At 38.6% G+C, this 19,750-nt stretch overlaps 2 protein-coding genes across 5 annotated transcripts in view; one reads left to right on the plus strand and one right to left on the minus strand.

The window, feature by feature from the left end:
* Positions 1 to 16,882, minus strand: part of LOC127643624 (tripeptidyl-peptidase 2-like) — a 72,206-nt gene extending 55,324 nt beyond the window's left edge. For all 3 annotated transcript variants that reach the window (XM_052126415.1, XM_052126414.1, XM_052126413.1), the window contains exons 1-10: positions 16,648 to 16,882; positions 14,688 to 14,816; positions 11,990 to 12,085; positions 11,796 to 11,900; positions 10,751 to 10,875; positions 10,404 to 10,567; positions 9,830 to 9,984; positions 7,280 to 7,356; positions 7,058 to 7,185; positions 3,833 to 4,081 (exon numbers count right to left, since the gene is read on the minus strand). In XM_052126415.1, the coding sequence (XP_051982375.1) occupies positions 3,833 to 4,081; positions 7,058 to 7,185; positions 7,280 to 7,356; positions 9,830 to 9,984; positions 10,404 to 10,567; positions 10,751 to 10,875; positions 11,796 to 11,900; positions 11,990 to 12,085; positions 14,688 to 14,816; positions 16,648 to 16,812 (1,393 nt within the window). In that variant the 5' untranslated portion in view covers positions 16,813 to 16,882. The remainder of the gene's footprint in view (positions 1 to 3,832; positions 4,082 to 7,057; positions 7,186 to 7,279; positions 7,357 to 9,829; positions 9,985 to 10,403; positions 10,568 to 10,750; positions 10,876 to 11,795; positions 11,901 to 11,989; positions 12,086 to 14,687; positions 14,817 to 16,647) is intronic.
* The window catches only part of trmt10c (tRNA methyltransferase 10C, mitochondrial RNase P subunit), a 112,564-nt gene that overhangs the window by 64,849 nt on the left and 27,965 nt on the right, over positions 1 to 19,750 (plus strand). Inside the window, exon 3 of one of the 2 annotated variants that reach the window (XR_007970555.1) lies at positions 242 to 483. The exons of the other annotated variant lie outside the window; for it this stretch is intronic. The gene's annotated coding sequence lies outside the window, so the exon portion shown is untranslated. Of the gene's footprint in view, positions 1 to 241; positions 484 to 19,750 lie in introns of those variants that run through there. 2 annotated transcript variants of the gene reach the window in all.

Genomic DNA, 19,750 nt, shown 5'->3' on the forward strand with positions numbered 1-19,750 from the left:
TATTCATGTGTCATATGTTGTTGGAAAGCTCTTAAAGAGTAAAATACAACCAGACTATTTGTTTTACTCACTGATGAAAATATAGCGAGTAACAGCTAAATATATGTCTTTAACAGTTATGTTAGTGTTGATTATATGCCGCTTTTCACTTATAACGAAATATAAACATAACGAACTATCACATATGATTATTTAGAGTCTATGATTATCTTTCAATGGAGTCCACACACAAGATAATCAGATGTATAGATCATTAGATAATCCACATGAAGCACAATGTTACATATGACCACCAGGAGATGGCGCCAAATACACGACACAGACTCAATGATGACTCAGATGACACAGAATGAAACTCATTCTGTGAAATCTCATGACTAAAATCATGTGTGCATGCTATGCAAACCTTTAGTCATTGTTGTGTTTGCATGTGTAATTAGTTCTTATGTACAATTATTATCTTTTATTTGTTTGGAGATGTTTTTGGACACTATGATACATTATATTTGTAATGTTGGAACTTTTCATTGCTTTGTCGTAACACCACAAACACTTTCTCAGATAGAGTCGACATGATTGGGAACAAAACAAAAGTGTTTTGCCTCCTTATTTACACCCAGAGATAATGTCAAATCAGAAAAACATTCCAGCAGTTTCTTTGGCTGAGAGTGTCAGAATTTATCACAATCTACATCCTTAAAAATGTGAAAAGTGTTCTTTACAATGATGCCAAACACTTGATGACCCTCCTTGTTTTATTTTTGTTGAGTTATAAGTCTTTCATTTTGGGTATGCCACTGAAACAGGACATCTTTATAAACACCTTCAGAGCTTAAAGGTTTAGGTTTGATATTTAAATTACACACAATGTTTCTATCAGAAAGACTTAATGTTAATTCTTATTAAGTGAAGTGAAAGTTTCCTTTGGCGCAAAAGAACCATCCTATCCTACAGTACGACGGGGCATAAACTGGTGGTGAAAGGGTGAAAAACTAAGGCTGGGTAAAAATATCTATTTTCTGATGCATCACAATCTTCCTTTGAAAGACTTGTTTTTTTGGGGGGGATTTGGATTTTCTCCCCAATCTGCAACGCCCAATTCCCAATGTGCTCCAAGTCCTCGTGGTGGTGTAGTGACTCGCTTCAATCCGGGTGTTGGAGGACGAATCTCAGTTTCCTTCGAGTCTAAGACCGTCAATCCACACATCTTATCACGTGACTTGAGCGTGTTACCATGGAGACACAGTGTGTGTGGAGGCTTCATGCTATTCTCCGCAGCATCCACGCACAACTCTCCACACGCCCCACCGAGAGCGAGAACCACATTATAGTGACCACGAGGAGGTTACCCCATGTGACTCTACCCTCCCTAGCAACCGGGCCAATTTGGTTGCTAAGGAGACCTGGCTGGAGTCACTCAGCACGCCCTGGATTCAAACTCACGACTCCAGGTGTGATAGTCAGCGTCAATACTCGCTGAGATACTCCGACCCTCAATACGGATCCTTAAATCCCAAGATCAATCTTTTACTTCAATAAGACGGAAATCACTCGCAATTGCAACCAAATTTCACACCACGTGGCTAAAAATGTCTATGATTAGCCACTGGCTAGTAAATGTTCAGATTTGACTCAGCAGTGATCTCAAGTAGTATAGTGGAAAAGAAGTCATTAGCACGGGGTAAAAGTTTGGTATAACTTCTTCTGTACGTCCAAAGATGAGATCCACTGAATGTTTCTTTTAATATCATTTCCGTCAGTTCTTGATTAAAAACACCCAAAAATGTAACATTTACATTTACATTTATGCATTTGGCAGATGCTTTTATCCAAAGTGACTTACAGTGCATTTATTACAGGGACAATCCCCCCGGAGCAACCTGGAGTTAAGTGTCTTACTCAAGGACACAATGGTGGTGGCTGTGGGGCTCGAACCACCGTCCTTCTGATAACCAGCTTACCAGTTATGTGCTTAGACCACTACACCACCACCACTCCACTCCACATTTAATTCTAATTTCTTCTCACGTTATATGCACTTACTGGCTGATGCCGCTAGTCTTAAAGAGACAGTACCGATTAAGCACGTGTTCTACATATCAGTGTAAATACAGGCAAATAGTACAAATTATTCAAGTAAACAATACAAATGTGACAAAATATTTATGCAACATAATGTGCAATTTCAAGACATTAGTTGATTATTCAAAAGCTAATATGTGACCAATATGATGAAAAAAACTAATGATAAATATCATTTGTTAAATTAATTAGGATGCACCGAAATTTCGGCCGAAAATGGCACTTTCGGTTTTTGGCCGAAAGAGAAAAAAGGCCGAAAATATATATATACCTCCTCGCCCCGCCCTTCAGTGCTCAGATTTCACTCTGGATCGATCTAGCCCTTATCACAGCGCTAACAAACAAAGGCCGATCATGTCAGCGGTGTGCAAATTCTTCAAAGTTTTTGATAAGGACATCAAATTTGCGATCTGCAGTGTTTGTTCAGCAGAACTATCAAGATATATATATATACAGAGTACAGCAAGAGATTCTACAGGAAAGCGCCCCGATCCACAGCAGTGCCACAACTAGCGCAGCTACACCACAACTTGAGACGAATCGAGCGGAACTACGCCAGAAGGGACAATCCCCTTGACTATGGGCGCATAAACAAACACCGCTTTCCTTGGCTTGCGCGGATTGCGCGCAGGTATTTATCTGCCCAAGCACCAGCACAGAGAGTGAGAGACTGTTCAGTGCAGCATCTCATGTTCTTGATGAGCTTTCAGACAGGAGAGACTGTCAGAACGTTTAGCAACTTTTGTTCTTGAAGAGAAACCTGTCACTTGTAGTTAAATAGATAGCGGTCCAATATGATGTGTATAGCAATTACATTACACTTGTTCTTCACTCGAGGATACATCAGTCGTTTAAAGTTGAGGTTGGATTAATTACTGCTGTTTTGCACAATAATGTTCACTTAAAGTGTACATACGTTTACATAAACAGAATAGAGCACTGATCTATATATATAATGATATATTATAGTTATATATAGATCAGTGGAATAGAGGCCCTCTGCCATTCTGTGTTCTGCCTGTTGTTTTAATTAAAATTACTGTTGCATATTAAACTTTTTGAAAGATGCTAGTTAAGGTCATTACTTGACTGTTGTTGTGCATATAATAGTTTTCTAAAACTTTACATTATTTGGATAATTGTTAATAAAATCTGTAAAATTAGATTTTTACAGAACTGAATGAAGAATAATATTTAATAATGTTTTAATACATTTTTTGTCCAATATTGGTGTGTTACTTTCAATAAAAGTGTGATTTATTTTATTGGTTTGTAGTTTTTCAATTCAGATTCATTAAATTCATGAAATTAATGAAAAAGTATAATCTTAATACAATTATACACAAAAAATATACCTATTTAAAAAAAAAAAAAGGAAATTTTGGTTTCGGTTTTCGGCCAAGTGCATCCTGGATTTTTGGTTTCGGCCCAGAATTTTAATTTCGGTGCATCCCTAAAATTAATATTTTCAAATTGTACCTAGAAGGTTCCTTTATAGATGAAAATGTATTTTAAATGCAAGCAACATTGTAACAAATGTACCCGAGTCGAGAGCTTGTGAATCGAAAACAAACAGCGGCACGAGGAAGCGATGACGGACAGCTGTGCAGAGGCTTGATTGTGATTGGATGAGATGCCTGAATTGAATAAATGCCACGAATTGAATTGCTCATGATCAAACTTTCATTAAGCTGTGATTACCTGAGTGACACCTGCGTATATTTCCAAACAGGTGAGGTGGTGCGAGTACCTGAGAGAACAAGGGCGATTCCACCGCAGGCATTCGGTGATGACATTGATGTTCCGTTCATCAGCTGCGTGCCGCGGAGCGTCCAGTTGGGTACGGATGCGATGGCTCCACCGGGAGCGCTGATACTGACACCCAGAGCGCCGTCTGTACTGGGACCGCGAGACGACCACGTGTACTGATTAGGAGGAAGTTTCTCTCGGAGCGAATATTCAGCCACCATCATGTCAGGAGTGACGTAAGCGCCCACACCTGTACACCAAAACAAATATTTAAATGAACGAGGGAATATAAACCGTCATCACTTACACACCCTGAAGATTCTGGTCCATACATTGAAAGTGAATGGAGACCGGGGATGTCACGCTCCAAAAGGTACGATTTTCAGTGATTAACAACTTAATTTGGGTCTGTTCCTCATACAAAGAGCATCCTATGGCTTCAGAAGTATTGGGGTCATATTGACCACTTTATGATGCTTTTTTTGTCATTTTTGGACAAAGATTTTCATGTTAGCAACACCACCTAGCTACATGTTAAAACATATTAGCATTGTCTAGCTTGATGCTAAAACATGCTAGCAATGCCTAGCTACTTGCTAAAACATGTTAGCATTGCCCAAGTTGATGTTAAAACATGCTAACAAAGCCTAGCTTCATTCTAAAACATGCTAAACGTGCCAGAAACAGCTAGCAACATCAAGCTATATGCTAAAACATGCTAGAAACACCTAACAACATGCTAGCAACATCTAGCTACATGTCAACACATTTTAGCATTGCCTAGCTTGATGCTAAAACATGCTAGCAGCATGCTAGCAAAACCTAGCTATATGCTAGAACAGGGGTTCTCAACCTTTTGCAAGCTGGGCCCCCCCAAAGCTGGTTCATTGCAGTTGGGGCCCCAGTGCCCCCCGCCCCATGCTTTATTGTTGTTGTTATTATTATTATTATTATAATAATTGGCAGTAGCACCAGACTTCTAATGTGAGCTTGCAGGCATTATTATTATTATTATTATCATCATCAGTAGGCCTATTATCATTACTAGGCTATTGCTATATAATTATATGAGGTTACATACTTTATTGTTGTTATTATTATTATTATCATCATCAGTAGGCCTATTATCATTACTAGGCTATTGCTATATAATTATATGAGGTTACATACTTTATTATTATTATTATTATTATCATCATCATCAGTAGGCCTATTATCATTACTAGGCTATTGCTATAATTGGGAATTGGCACCAGACCTCTGATATTAATTTATGCTGTATTATTGTTATTATTACTAGGCCTAATAGTAGGCATCATCTGCATTTTTTACAGAAGCTTGCTGGTAGGTGATGTTAATGTGAGACCTGAGCCTGTTTTGCCTTGCAAAGATCCTCAATTCTTGGCTCAGTGTTTGATAAACATAGCCTCAAATTATCCTCGATTTGTGCATGATTGCGGTATTTCGTTTTGAGTGCAGTCATTTTTGAGAATCCTGCCTCACACGAATATGTCGACGCGAAAGGAAGGAGAATCATCAAGGCGACGTCACAGAGTTCAGGGTATTCCTGCATCAATGCTGCCCAGAATGACGAAAGAGGGGAGGAGCTAAAGAGTTCCTTCAGTCTACTGTCACTCTTCAGCTCAATAAGCTGTTCCTGCATATCAATTGATAGCTCGTTTGCTGTGCACACAAATGGATCTCGAACCCACGCAAAAGAGCGATAATCCTCTTTAAAGTACGTCGCAAATTGTTTTGTCATTGCTGACAGGTGCTCAGACGCTGATTGAAATAGGGAGAAGAAATCGTGTGACGTGCCTGCATCAGTGATAAAGTCTGCAAGGCTGGGGAACATGTCGCAGTTCCCTCGACTGATGCCAGAGGTCTAGTGTTTGTGTGAAGGCGTGCACTTTGTCTGCAAGGAGCAAAATATGAGTTTCGCGGCCTTGCAAAGACAGGTTGAAATCAAACAAATGAGCGCCGTTTTCTAAAGTCTATGAGCGCAGCACACACAAATAAACTGAATTGACATACTGCAGTTAAATTTCAAAATGTGGTGTTTTTATATTTATAACATTTGAATACAGTTCAGCAACATACATCACACGACCTGACGACCAAGAGAGCTGACAATTGACCATCACTTAATTTACCATCACCTCACGATTGAAAATGTGACTGAATGTGAAATAATGACTGTTTTGGTCTATTTTAGCAGTGAAAATAGATCCGATGAATCCAAACAAAGATCACAGCATAGCCATAGCGCATCTCACAGCAATACTCAATCGTGTTTTGAATGATTCAGTGTTGTGAACGAATCTTTGACTCAACCGATTCAATGACCCATTCACAAACATCTGTCTCATTCTTGATGAATCGGCCATTTGAACGAATCGTTTGAATGAATGACTCAATGACTCGCTTAAGCTTATCACCTGCATTTGCGCTCACTATCGACAAACCAATCAAATTTGTTCAAAACTTTTTTTTTTTAAATCAGTCCAAACACATTTAAATTTTTATTCAGGAGTTATGTATATACAAAACTATTACTTTTTATGACAGTAGTTTAGTGATAAAAAAAATGTGCCCAAAAAATTTTTTTCCAGTTTTTTTTCCTTCCATCGTAGCCTACTCGCGCCCCCCCGGGAAAGCCCCACCGGTTGAGAACCACTGTGCTAGAACATGCTAGCAATGCCTAGCTTGATTGAAAAACATGTTAACAACATGTTAAAACATACACCTTGCTTTCAGAGGCTTTATTTGGAGTTATGATGAAAATAAGGTGCATTTCAAACTGTTCTGAGACCAGTGCAGACAGACAGCACACTGGAGGTTAAGTCATGCACTAAATAGGGAGCAAGGGAGCATCCTATAGCTCTCCTATAACTGTTCTGAGACCAGTGCAGACAGACAGCACACTGGAGGTTAAGAAATGCACTAAATAGGGAGCAAGGGAGCATCCTATAGCTCTCCTATAACTGTTCTGAGACCAGTGCAGACAGACAGCACACTGGAGGTTAAGAAATGCACTAAATAGGGAGCTTGACAGTCTCATTCCCCATTCACTTTCATTGTATGGAAAAGAGCAGCGTGAACATTCTGCTAAACATCTCCTATTGTGTTCCACAGAAGAAAGAGTCATACTAGTTTGGAATAACATGAGGGTGAGTGATGACTGAAAGTGTTAAACGTCACTACTTGACTGACAGCTGTCACTGACCAATCACACTGCTAGTAGTTCCTCCGGGACAGCCCACAGTGGAGAGACACGGGCCGTTATTCCCAGCGCTTGAAACAAACAAAACATTAAACTTCTGTACAGCTTCGTTGATGACCTCACAGATTCTCCTGAAGAACACAAGAGACAGACACACATGATGTTCACGTCAACGTCATTGAGGACGGATCTCAACAGAACCTGCAGCGGGTTTGAGGGACTCACCCTGAGTTTGGCCAGTGTGTGGCCTCACCGTAACTGTAGTTCACCAGATCACACTTGTAGTTTATCACCTCAATCATCTACAAGAAAACGAATATGAAGAATGAACTCATACAAAGCAGTCATGATATTTGTCTGGGTGATTCTCATGAAACCGGTCCTGGTCCTATTTTGCTCCAAAATCAAAAGAAACAATTAAGAAATGTAATTTTTTAGATAGAAACTCAAGCCTACTTTTCTCATTCTCACAACATGAAAAAAAAAATCCTTGGTACTGCCTTTAATTTTCGCTGGTTTAAATTTACAAAAATCATTTTACAACAACATTATTTTTACTGTAATACATAATATGTGTTATGGTAATGACAGTCATCATTGAAAACAAAGTGAATAGTAGAAGTTAAACATCCGGAGGTGTTACGCTAATGAGAATAACAGGGGTAAAATGATCTAAACCCTTATGTGACCTTGTGCAATGCCTAGAAACATGTTAGCAATGCCTAGATACATGCTAAAACATACTAGCAACAACTAGCTACATGCTAGCAACACCATCTAGCTACAAGTTAGCAACAGCACCTAGCTACATGTTAAAACATATTAGCATTATCTAGCTTGATGTTAAAACATGCTAGAAATGCCTAGCTACTTGTTAAAACATGGTACCATTGCCTAAGTTGATGTTAAAACATGCTAACAAAGACTAGCTACATTATAAAACATGCTAAAACATGCTAGCAACATGCTAAACTATGCGTGCAACATGCTAACAAAACCTAGCTATATCTTAGAACATGCTAGAAACATCTAGCAACATCTAGCTACATGCTAACACATTTTAGAATTGCCTAGCTTGATGCTAAAACATGCTAGCAACATGCTAAACTATAATTGCAACATGCTAACAAAACCTAGCTATATGCTTGAACATGCTATCAATGCCTAGCTTGAATGTAAAACATGTTAACATGTTAAAATATGCTAGCTACCAATGCCTAGTTACATGCTAGAACATGTACCTTGTTTCATGTTAGCAACACCAAGTAACTACATGTTAAAACATATTAGCATTGTCTAGCTTGATGCTAAAACATGTTAGCAATGCCTAGCTACTTGGTAAAACATGCTAGCATTGCCCAAGTTTATGTTAAAACATGCTAACAAAGCCTAGCTACATTCTAAAACATGTTAAACATGCTAGAAACACCTAGCAACATGCTAGCAGCATCTAACTACATGTCAACACATTTTAGCATTCCATAGCTTGATGCTAAAACATGCTATCAACACGCTAAACTATGCTTGCAACATGCTAGCAAACCTAGTTATATGCTAGAACATGCTAGCAATGCCTAGCTTGATTGAAAAACATGTTAACAACATGTTAGCTACCAATGCACCTTGCTTTCATTGGCTTTATTTGGAGTTAGGATGAAAATAAGGCGCATTTCAAACTGTTCTGAGATCAGTGCAGACAGACAGCACACTGGAGGTTAAGTCATGCACTAAATAGGGAGCAAGGGAGCATCCTATAGCTCTCCTAAAACTGTTCTGAGACCAGTGCAGATAGACAGCACACTGGAGGTTAAGTCATGCACTAAATAGGGAGCAAGGGAGCATCCTATAGCTCTCCTATAACTGTTCTGAGAGCAGTGCAGACAGACAGCACACTGGAGGTTAAGTCATGCACTAAATAGGGAGCAAGGGAGCATCCTATAGCTCTCTTATAACTGTTCTGAGATCAGTGCAGACAGACAGCACACTGGAGGTTAAGTCATGCACTAAATAGGGAGCAAGGGAGCATCCTATAGCTCTCCTATAACTGTTCTGAGAGCAGTGCAGACAGACAGCACACTGGAGGTTAAGTCATGCACTAAATAGGGAGCAAGGGAGCATCCTATAGCTCTCTTATAACTGTTCTGAGAGCAGTGCAGACAGACAGCACACTGGAGGTTAAGTCATGCACTAAATAGGGAGCAAGGGAGCATCCTATAGCTCTCCTATAACTGTTCTGAGAGCAGTGCAGACAGACAGCACACTGGAGGTTAAGTCATGCACTAAATAGGGAGCAAGGGAGCATCCTATAGCTCTCTTATAACTGTTCTGAGACCAGTGCAGACAGACAGCACACTGGAGGTTAAGTCATGCACTAAATAGGGAGCAAGGGAGCATCCTATAGTTCTCTTATAACTGTTCTGAGACCAGTGCAGACAGACAGCACACTGGAGGTTAAGTCATGCACTAAATAGGGAGCAAGGGAGCATCCTATAGCTCTCTATGCAATGATAATCAGTACATAGATTCAGAATATAGTCTATGAGGAAGGACATACATATTTTATGAAAATTATTTGCTCTAAAAAAAAAAACATGTTTTGTGCTCCTAGTAACAAATCAAAAGGGGAAATGGAAAATGCACACAGCAGCCATGCTCGGGTCTCAGGAGGATACCGATCTCATGTCTGGACCAAAGTTTACCATTTTAAGAGTCAGAAATGTCTCATAAATGTATGTTACATGCAGTGATGTCTTAATGATTGACCACGTCTCTTACAGCTCGTATGAGGCCAGTGCCTGTCTCCATGGTGCTGAGGCGGGTGTCTCCGATCTTCACAGCAAGGATCTGTGCTCCAGGGGCGACACCGTTCCTCTCGGGCTCATCGGGGAAGTGACCCGCTGCGATGCTGGCCACATGTGTCCCATGAGCACCTGCGCACACAAACACACAGTCAGCGTTATACTTTTCAGTATTTGTCTCATATGAACTGCACACAAAATTGAAATTGTACCTCTCTAGCTGTTGTGAATGTGCATTTTTATCTAGCTGTTGTCGAATGAGCGGTCAGTAATTACACTGGTTATAACACATAACACTGTTACAGTGCTCGGCTGACATTGAGTTTGACCTGATGAAAAGTAGCAGTTCAGGAAGAGTCAACAACTGTGACTGATTCACCGAACGAGTGATTAGTCCGATTCATCAGACCGTCTTTTCGACTGATTCATTAAAAGGAATCTGCTCATAAGAGTAATTCATAACACACTTTCAAGACATTGAACTGTGAAGAACACACACACACACACACACACACAGACACACAGACACACAGACATTTCATCCGTCACACCTCCGCTGGTGACGATACACAGTGTGTTCCCTTCATCGTAGATGTTTACGGAGTAATTGAGCATCTCAGCGTATCCCAGTGTAGCGTACTCCTGTCTCTCTCTGTATGAGCTGAGAACGCTGCAGGACGACAGGTCACCTGACTCCGAGGTGTCCACCACAGCCCTGTATCACACACACACACACACTGTCAGTCATCTTACCAACACATTTACCTGTATGCAAATCCTTGTCTGTCTTGATACAGAACATTTATACAACACCTCCAGACAGAACGGATGTTAATACCAGCTGGAGCACAATAAAGTACATTATGTGGCTGCTGGTTTATCTGAGGAAGGTTCTGACCTCCATGTGACACCATCATGCCACAACACGCAGTCATAAATTGGTCCCGGGTCACTGTACTTCTTCTCTAGAGAGCCTAACAGCTCCACGTGACACTGCAATTCCTCCTTCTGCAGCTTCTCCTTCTGAAAAACATTCACAAAGTTCAGCTACTATTACGTGTGTAATACTAACACATAATTGCACATATTTAACCCCAAAATCAACACAATAAAAGTCCACCGATTTGGTAAAACACGTGAAACTTACATTTACATTTACATTTATGCATTTGGCAGACGCTTTTATACAAAGCGACTTACAGTGCACTTATTACAGGGACAATCCCCCCGGAGCAACCTGGAGTTAAGTGTCTTACTCAAGGACACAATGGTGGTGACTGTGGGGATCGAACCAGCAACCTTCTGATTACCAATGTATTATACAGAGCACTTATTACAGGGACAATCCCCCCGGAGCAACCTGGAGTTAAGTGTCTTACTCAAGGACACAATGGTGGTGACTGTGGGGATCAACCAGCAACCTTCTGATTACCAATGTATTATACAGAGCACTTATTACAGGACAATCCCGAGCAACCTGGGTTAGTGTCTTACTCAGGACACAATGGTGGTGACTGGGGATCGAACCAGCAACCTTCTGAGTACCAATGTATTATACAGAGCACTTATTACAGGGACAATCCCCCCAGAGCAACCTGGAGTTAAGTGTCTTACTCAAGGACACAATGGTGGTGACTGTGGGGATCAAACCAGCAACCTCCTGAGTACCAATGTATTATACAGAGCACTTATTACAGGGACAATCCCCCCGGAGCAACCTGGAGTTAAGTGCCTTACTCAAGGACACAATGGTGGTGACTGTGGGGATCGAACCAGCAACCTTCTGATTACCAGATTACCAGTTATGTGCTTAGACCACTACACCACCACCACTCCACACCACTCAACTTGCAGTTAATTCGGTGAAACTGAAGGCTCCAGTTAAAATGATCTTACAACGATTGACGGAGGTTTGATATGCTAGTTGTGATGCGAGTTGTGACCTGTGATGGGTTCGGGTGAGTCTGCTCGAACTCTTCTGTCCTGCGGCTGGCGTCTGCCAGAGCTGCCCTGTGTGCTGGATCCCACAGCTTCTCTTTACGCTCTTTCTGTTACAGATGTAATTAACACACGTGTGGAATTACACACAAAAACACCAAAACATGTATTTGTTCACAGTCAATAGATCATGCATTACCTGTATTCTCTCTTTAAGAGCTTTAGGGAAGAAATCATAACCGTTCTTTATTCCGATGTGATACTTCCCTGATGGGTTCACCCAGGCGGCGGGCATCTGAGGAGAAACAGGATAAAAACTCGAGTGTTATTGACATTCAAAGGACTGTCTGATCTCATGAAACCGGCCAAGAACATATCTGGGTCAAATGATTTTTTTGGCACTGTCATATCGTCATTACTTTCATGACAATTAAACACATTGCCCCAAAATGATCATTACCACAATGCAAATACACTCTATTCTCATTAATGTACAGCAGACAATTACATTATACATTTAATACATCGTCACATATTTCTATTTGTTGTACTTACGGCGGTCACGATTATGAAATTTGGCTGAAGATTAATTGTCAAAAAAATAATTGCGATTATGACGATTAATTGTCTGTTTTAGGGCAGCGGTTAATTTTCTCGTTAAGGGTTTTTATGATTAATTGTCATATTTTTAATGGTGTGCTTCATAAACCTTAAGAAGTCATTTTAACATATTTAACTTCAAATATATAAATCAAATAATAAAATAGGGATAAATTATGATTTTCTTTTAATGATTTAAAAACTGAGTAACATGAACATTAATGATTTAAATATCACAATATTTAGAAATACTTAAAATACGTCTCTCTTTCTGGTCAACTTTAGTTTTGGTAAATTTGACATTTACACTTGTTTTCTGAACTCTTTATTTAAATAATAAAAATATATTTATATACACAAACATATATATATATATATTACTTTTTTATACTATGCAATAGTAAAATATTTATTTCCTAATTTCACTTTCACGTGTTATTTTAAAGTTCTGATTACATTCACAAATCCTTATCTCTCATGATAATTGTACTTACTTACCCTTGAGATTTCATTTTTATAATTTCATCAACCACAGAAATAGAGTAAATGTGCATCTCATCCTCTGTATCAATTACCTTAGCTGCATGCTAGCAACATCTAGCTACATGCCAAAATGTATATTAAAGTAACATTGCCTAACTTGATGCTAAAACATGTTAGCATGTTAAAACCTGCTAACAATACCTAGCTACATGCTAATACTTGCTAAAAACACCTAGCTCATGTGTAGAGTTTGTATTTTGGCTTTGCTAAACATGCTAGCAACATCTAGCTACATGCCAAAACATGTTAACATTGTCTAGCTTGATGTTAAAACATGCTAACAATACCTAGCTACATGCTAATCCTTGCTAAAAACACCTAGCTCATGTGTAGAGTTTGTATTTTGGCTTTGCTAAACATGCTAGCAACATCTAGCTACATGCCAAAACATGTTAACATTGCCTAACTTGACGCTAAAACATGTTAGCATGTTAAAACCTGCTAACAATACCTAGCTAAATGCTAATACTTGCTAAAAACATCTAGCTCGTGTGTAGAGGTTGTATTTTGGCTTTGCTAAACATGCTAGCAACATCTAGCTACATGTTAAAACATGTTAACATTGCCTAGCTTGATATTAAAACATGCTAACAATACCTAGCTACATGCTAATACTTGCTAAAAACACCTAGCTCATGCATAGAGTTTGTATTTTGGCTTTGCTAAACATGCTAGCAACATGCCAAAATATGCTAGCAAAACCAAGCTATATGCTAAAACATGTTGCAATGATATTAGCATATTACTTGTTTGTTTATATCTTCGCGGAAGTTTGGCACGAACCTCTGCTGACAGCGAGCGCATCGGAGTGCTTCACGCGCTCTTCAGGACAGGAGCTGGTTGATGTCCCGCGGTGCGGCTCAGTGATGCTCGGACTCACAGTCCAACTCAATGACACAAACGCAACGTTCATGGCATCGATACAGTCACTTAAAACTCCATTATTTGGGCATTAAAATGGGATTGGAATTTGAATGCCAATAATTGTGGTTGTCTCATATAACCGTGATCAGACGGTTATTTAATAATCACGACAGGCCTAGTTGTGCTGCCTTTAAAGGAATATTTTGGGTTCAGTACAAGTTCATCTTAATTGACAGCATTTGTGGCATACTGTTGATTGCCACAAAAATTTCTTTTCAACTCGTCCCTCCTTTTCTCTAAAAAAAGCACAAATGTGTGTTCCAGTGAGACACTTACAATGGAAGTCGATGGGGTCCATTTTTGGAGGGTTTAAAGGCAGAAATGTGACGTTTATCATTTTATAAAAGCACTTACATTCATTATTCTGTATTATTTGAGCTGTAAAGTTGTTTAAACCGTCATTTTTTTCTGTCATTTTACTTCATGGCTACGAGCGACGAGTTTAAATAATGTTTTGTGGTAATCAACATTATGCCACAAATGCTGTCGATTGAGATGAACCTGGAATATTCCTTTAATTATTTCATAAAGATTATTGCATTACATTAATGAGTATCTAATGAGAATCACCTTTGAAAATGAATCTCCAGGTGCATGAATTAAAGTAATCAGAATTTGGAATGAAAATGTGCTAAAATGTCAAATAAATGTCTTTATTTCCTCTTATAAAATATACCTTCTTATTTGTATCTTTTAGATTTGGGCTGATATGTAACCTGGACATGTTTTGGTGGCATTTAGAAAAGGTTTTTGTAACCCGAGTCAGCTTCTGCAACAGAGGATGTGTTACAGTGACTCTTAATAAAAAGACGAGATTTGAGAGCTCTCACTTTGAGCGTGCGTCCGCTCAGTCCGATTACTGTCCCGTCCTTCACCTCCACCACCGTGGACATGTTCACATCGCCGCTGCCCGTCGTGTCGATGATGTCAATGATCTTGGGTTTCCCGTCTGTTGTGAACTACATGAAACAACAAAAGAAAATGAGATACTTTAATATCAAGCTTCAGAAAACTCATATCAGATAACATGAAAACCGACCTCAGTAGTGTAGAACTAACAGAAGAACTGTTGACGGTTGAGTGAAGACTCAAAACAGCTGTGTGAATCATGTTCTGGTTTTGATGGACAGTGACCCATGACAGCACAAACCACCTGTGTCTTAGCAGTGAACTGTCGGTGTAGTGAGCTGTCAGTGTAGTGAGCTGTCTTGATAGGGAGCTGTCTTGATAGGGAGCTGTCTTGATAGGGAGCTGTCTTGATAGGGAGCTGTCTTTGTAGTGAACCGTCTTTGTAGTGAACTACTGAACTGTCTTTGTAGTGAGCTGTCTTTATAGGGAGCTGTCTAGGTAGTGAACTGTCTTTGTAGTTAGCCGTCTTTGTAGTGAGCCGTCTTGGTAGTGAACTACTGAACTGTCTAGCTAGTGAACTGTCTTTGTAGTGAGCCGTCTTGGTAGTGAACTACTGAACTGTCTTTGTAGTGAGCTGTCTAGGTAGTAAACCGTCTTTGTAGTGAACTACTGAACTGTCTTTGTAGTGAGCTGTCTAGGTAGTGAGCCGTCTTGGTAGTGAACTACTGAGCTGTCTAGGTAGTGAGCTGTCTAGGTAGTGAGCTGTCTCGGTAGTGAACCCTCTTTGTAGTGAACTACTGAACTGTCTTTGTAGTGAGCTGTCAAGGTAGTGAGCCATCTTGGTAGTGAGCCGTCTTAGTAGTGAACTACTGAGCTATCTTTGTAGTGAGCTGTCTTTGTAGTGAGCTGTCTAGGTAGTGAGCCCTCTTTGTAGTGAACTACTGAACTGTCTTTGTAGTGAGCTGTCTTTGTAGTGAACCATCTAGGTAGTGAACTACTGAGCTGTCTTTGTAGTGAGCAGTCTAGGTAGTGAGCCGTCTTGGTAGTGAGCTGTCGAGGTAGTGAACCACTACTGAACTGTCTTTGTAGTGAGCTGTCTAGGTAGTGAGCTATCTTGGTAGTAAACTACTGAGCTGTCTTTGAAGTGAGCTGTCTTTGAAGTGAGCTGTCTAGGTAGTGAACCGTCTTGGTAGTGAACTATTGAACTGTCTTGGTAGTGAGCTGTCTAGGTAGTGAACTACTGAGCTGTCTAGGTAGTGAACCGTCTTGGTAGTGAACTATTGAACTGTCTTGGTAGTGAGCTGTCTAGGTAGTGAACCGTCTAGGTAGTGAACTACTGAGCTTTCTTTGTAGTGAGCTGTCTAGGTAGTGAACCGTCTTGGTAGTGAACCGCTGACCTAGACAGCAATATTGGGCTTCTTTGGCAAAGGTAAAGTGCTGCCCAAGAAGGCAGCTCATTGGGTTTTAAAACAAAGCCATTAATACACTTCTTGGCTATGGTCAAGTGATGGTATCAGAAGGTAAATCAATGTTACCATATTCATGATATGTATAACAGTTCTATAAAGAATACAACAGTATTTCCATAGTAAATGTTTAATACAACTTGATCCTAAATGGTAAAGAAAGAAAAAATAAGACGGTATTACCAGGGCACATGACCCCAAAACATATTGTTATGGTATATGTCCAAAAATATGTGTGATATTAGCATGGCACATCTTTGTAAGAGCAGCTCCATTCATGAGAATGACACAGCTTGTCTCTTGACTTTTGTATTTTACAGCTTTATTCTCCTTCAAAAAATCCAGAAGTGTCCGTGTTTCACTCTTTAAATATAACACCGGTGTTCCGGTAAGGTCAGGTCTTTCTGTTCCGTTAAAACCGGGAGTAAAAATAACTGCGGCCTACATCTAAGCCACAGCCACGGGCTCGATTTACCTGCATGCCCGGGGCCCCTGGGTCCACCCCGGTGTCGAGGATAGCGATGAGTACCCCCCTGCCATCGTACTCCGGGAACTTGGTGAGGAAAGACGCAGCGCCGGTCTCTTTCTTGGGAAGCAGCCCGTGGAACGGGAACGGATTTTCAGCGGAATGAGCAGCCATGACCGAACACAGAGAGAGAATAAACACAACAACAGCGGCGGAACCGGAGCAGAGGACACAATGAGCGACGCTCTTAAAGGTGCAGCGACACTAATCTCAGTCACCATAAAGATACACTATCTATAAAACTTCAACTTCAATTTATTGAAATGATTACTTTGCGCATGCTTAACTATGTCATAACATTGTACAGAAATGCGAACATAATCTCTCTAGTCTACTGTTTTGCTCTCAAGAACACTTCTGAGTGTTGTTCTTATTCTAGTACTCAGTGGAAATTTTGAATTGTAGAACTACTTGAGTTGTTTTCTCACATTGCTTATTATGTATTATTTTGGTCAAATGCAGCCAGTCTTGTTAAAACCATGGGCTTAGTAGAATATGTGCAGTGATGTTGGTGATGTGTCCCCCTCACATTCAATAAAACCAAAGTTTGTACACCCCCACTTTTTCACGGGGCATATGTGTTTACACTGCATCTTTCATACAGCAAATGTCTAAATGTGTAAATGCAAAAGTTTAAATTCACCGGTCAATCACGTAATTAGTTTGATTAAAATGTGTCATCGATTGACAGCCCTAAATATATATATCTTATATATTTATTTTCATCTTGTTCAGTCCCCCTCACTTTTGAAACAATTGCTAGAATATATATTGAGTTACACATATTCTACACATATTCTACACATATTGAGTTACACATATTCTACACATACTGAGTTACACATATTCTACACATATTGAGTTACACATATTCTACACATATTCTACACATATTGAGTTACACATATTCTACACATATTCTACACATATTGAGTTACACATATTCTACACATATTCTACACATATTGAGTTACACATATTCTACATATATTGAGTTACACATATTCAGTTACACATATTCTACACATACTGAGTTACACATATTCTACACATATTGAGTTACACATATTCTACACATACTGAGTTACACATATTCTACACATATTGAGTTACACATATTCTACACATATTCTACACATATTGAGTTACACATATTCTACACATATTCTACACATATTGAGTTACACATATTCTACACATATTCTACACATATTGAGTTACACATATTCTACACATATTCTACACATATTGAGTTACACATATTCTACACATATTGAGTTACACATATTCTACACATATTGAGTTACACATATTCTACACATATTCTACACATATTGAGTTACACATATTCTACACATATTCTACACATATTGAGTTACACATATTCTACACATACTGAGTTACACATATTCTACACATACTGAGTTACACATATTCTACACATATTGAGTTACACATATTCTACACATATTCTACACATATTGAGTTACACATATTCTACACATATTCTACACATATTGAGTTACACATATTCTACACATATTCTACACATATTGAGTTACACATATTCTACATATATTGAGTTACACATATTCAGTTACACATATTCTACACATATTCTACACATATTGAGTTACACATTCTACACATATTGAGTTACACATATTCTACACATATTCTACACATATTGAGTTACACATATTCTACACATATTCTACACATATTGAGTTACACATATTCTACACATACTGAGTTACACATATTCTACACATATTGAGTTACACATATTCTACACATATTCTACACATATTGAGTTACACATATTCTACACATATTCTACACATATTGAGTTACACATATTCTACACATATTCTACACATATTGAGTTACACATATTCTACATATATTCAGTTACACATATTCTACACATATTGAGCTACACATATTCTACATATATTCTACACATATTGAGCTACACATATTCTACATATATTCTACCCATATTCTACACATATTGAGTTACACATATTCAGTTACACATATTCTACACATATTCTACACATATTGAGTTACACATATTCTACCCATATTCTACACATATTGAGTTACACATATTGAGCTACACATATTCTACCCATATTCTACACATATTGAGTTACACATATTCTACATATATTGAGTTACACATTCAGTTACACATATTCTACACATATTCTACACATATTGAGTTACATATATTCTACATATATTGAGCTACACATATTCTACACATATTCAGTTACACATATTCTACACATATTCTACATATATTGAGTTACACATTCAGTTACACATATTCTACACATATTCTACACATATTCTATACCTATTGAGTTACACATATTGAGTTACACATATTGAGTTACACATATTCTACCCATATTCTACACATATTGAGTTACACATATTCTACATATATTGAGCTACACATATTCTACACATATTCTACACATATTGAGTTACACATTCTACCCATATTCTACACATATTGAGTTACACATATTCTACATATATTGAGTTACACATTCAGTTACACATATTCTACACATATTCTACACATATTGAGTTACATATATTCTACATATATTGAGCTACACATATTCTACACATATTCAGTTACACATATTCTACACATATTCTACATATATTGAGTTACACATTCAGTTACACATATTCTACACATATTCTATACCTATTGAGTTACACATATTGAGTTACACATATTGAGTTACACATATTCTACCCATATTCTACACATATTGAGTTACACATATTCTACATATATTGAGCTACACATATTCTACACATATTCAGTTACACATATTCAGTTACACATATTCTACACATATTGAGTTACACATATTCTACACATATTCTACATATATTGAGTTACACATATTCAGTTACACATATTCTACCCATATTCTACACATATTCTACACATATTGAGTTACACATATTCTACCCATATTCTACACATATTGAGTTACACATATTCTACACATATTCTACA

Source organism: Xyrauchen texanus, chromosome 5 (genome assembly GCF_025860055.1).
Source record: "Xyrauchen texanus isolate HMW12.3.18 chromosome 5, RBS_HiC_50CHRs, whole genome shotgun sequence".
NCBI classification, from domain to species: domain Eukaryota; kingdom Metazoa; phylum Chordata; class Actinopteri; order Cypriniformes; family Catostomidae; genus Xyrauchen; species Xyrauchen texanus.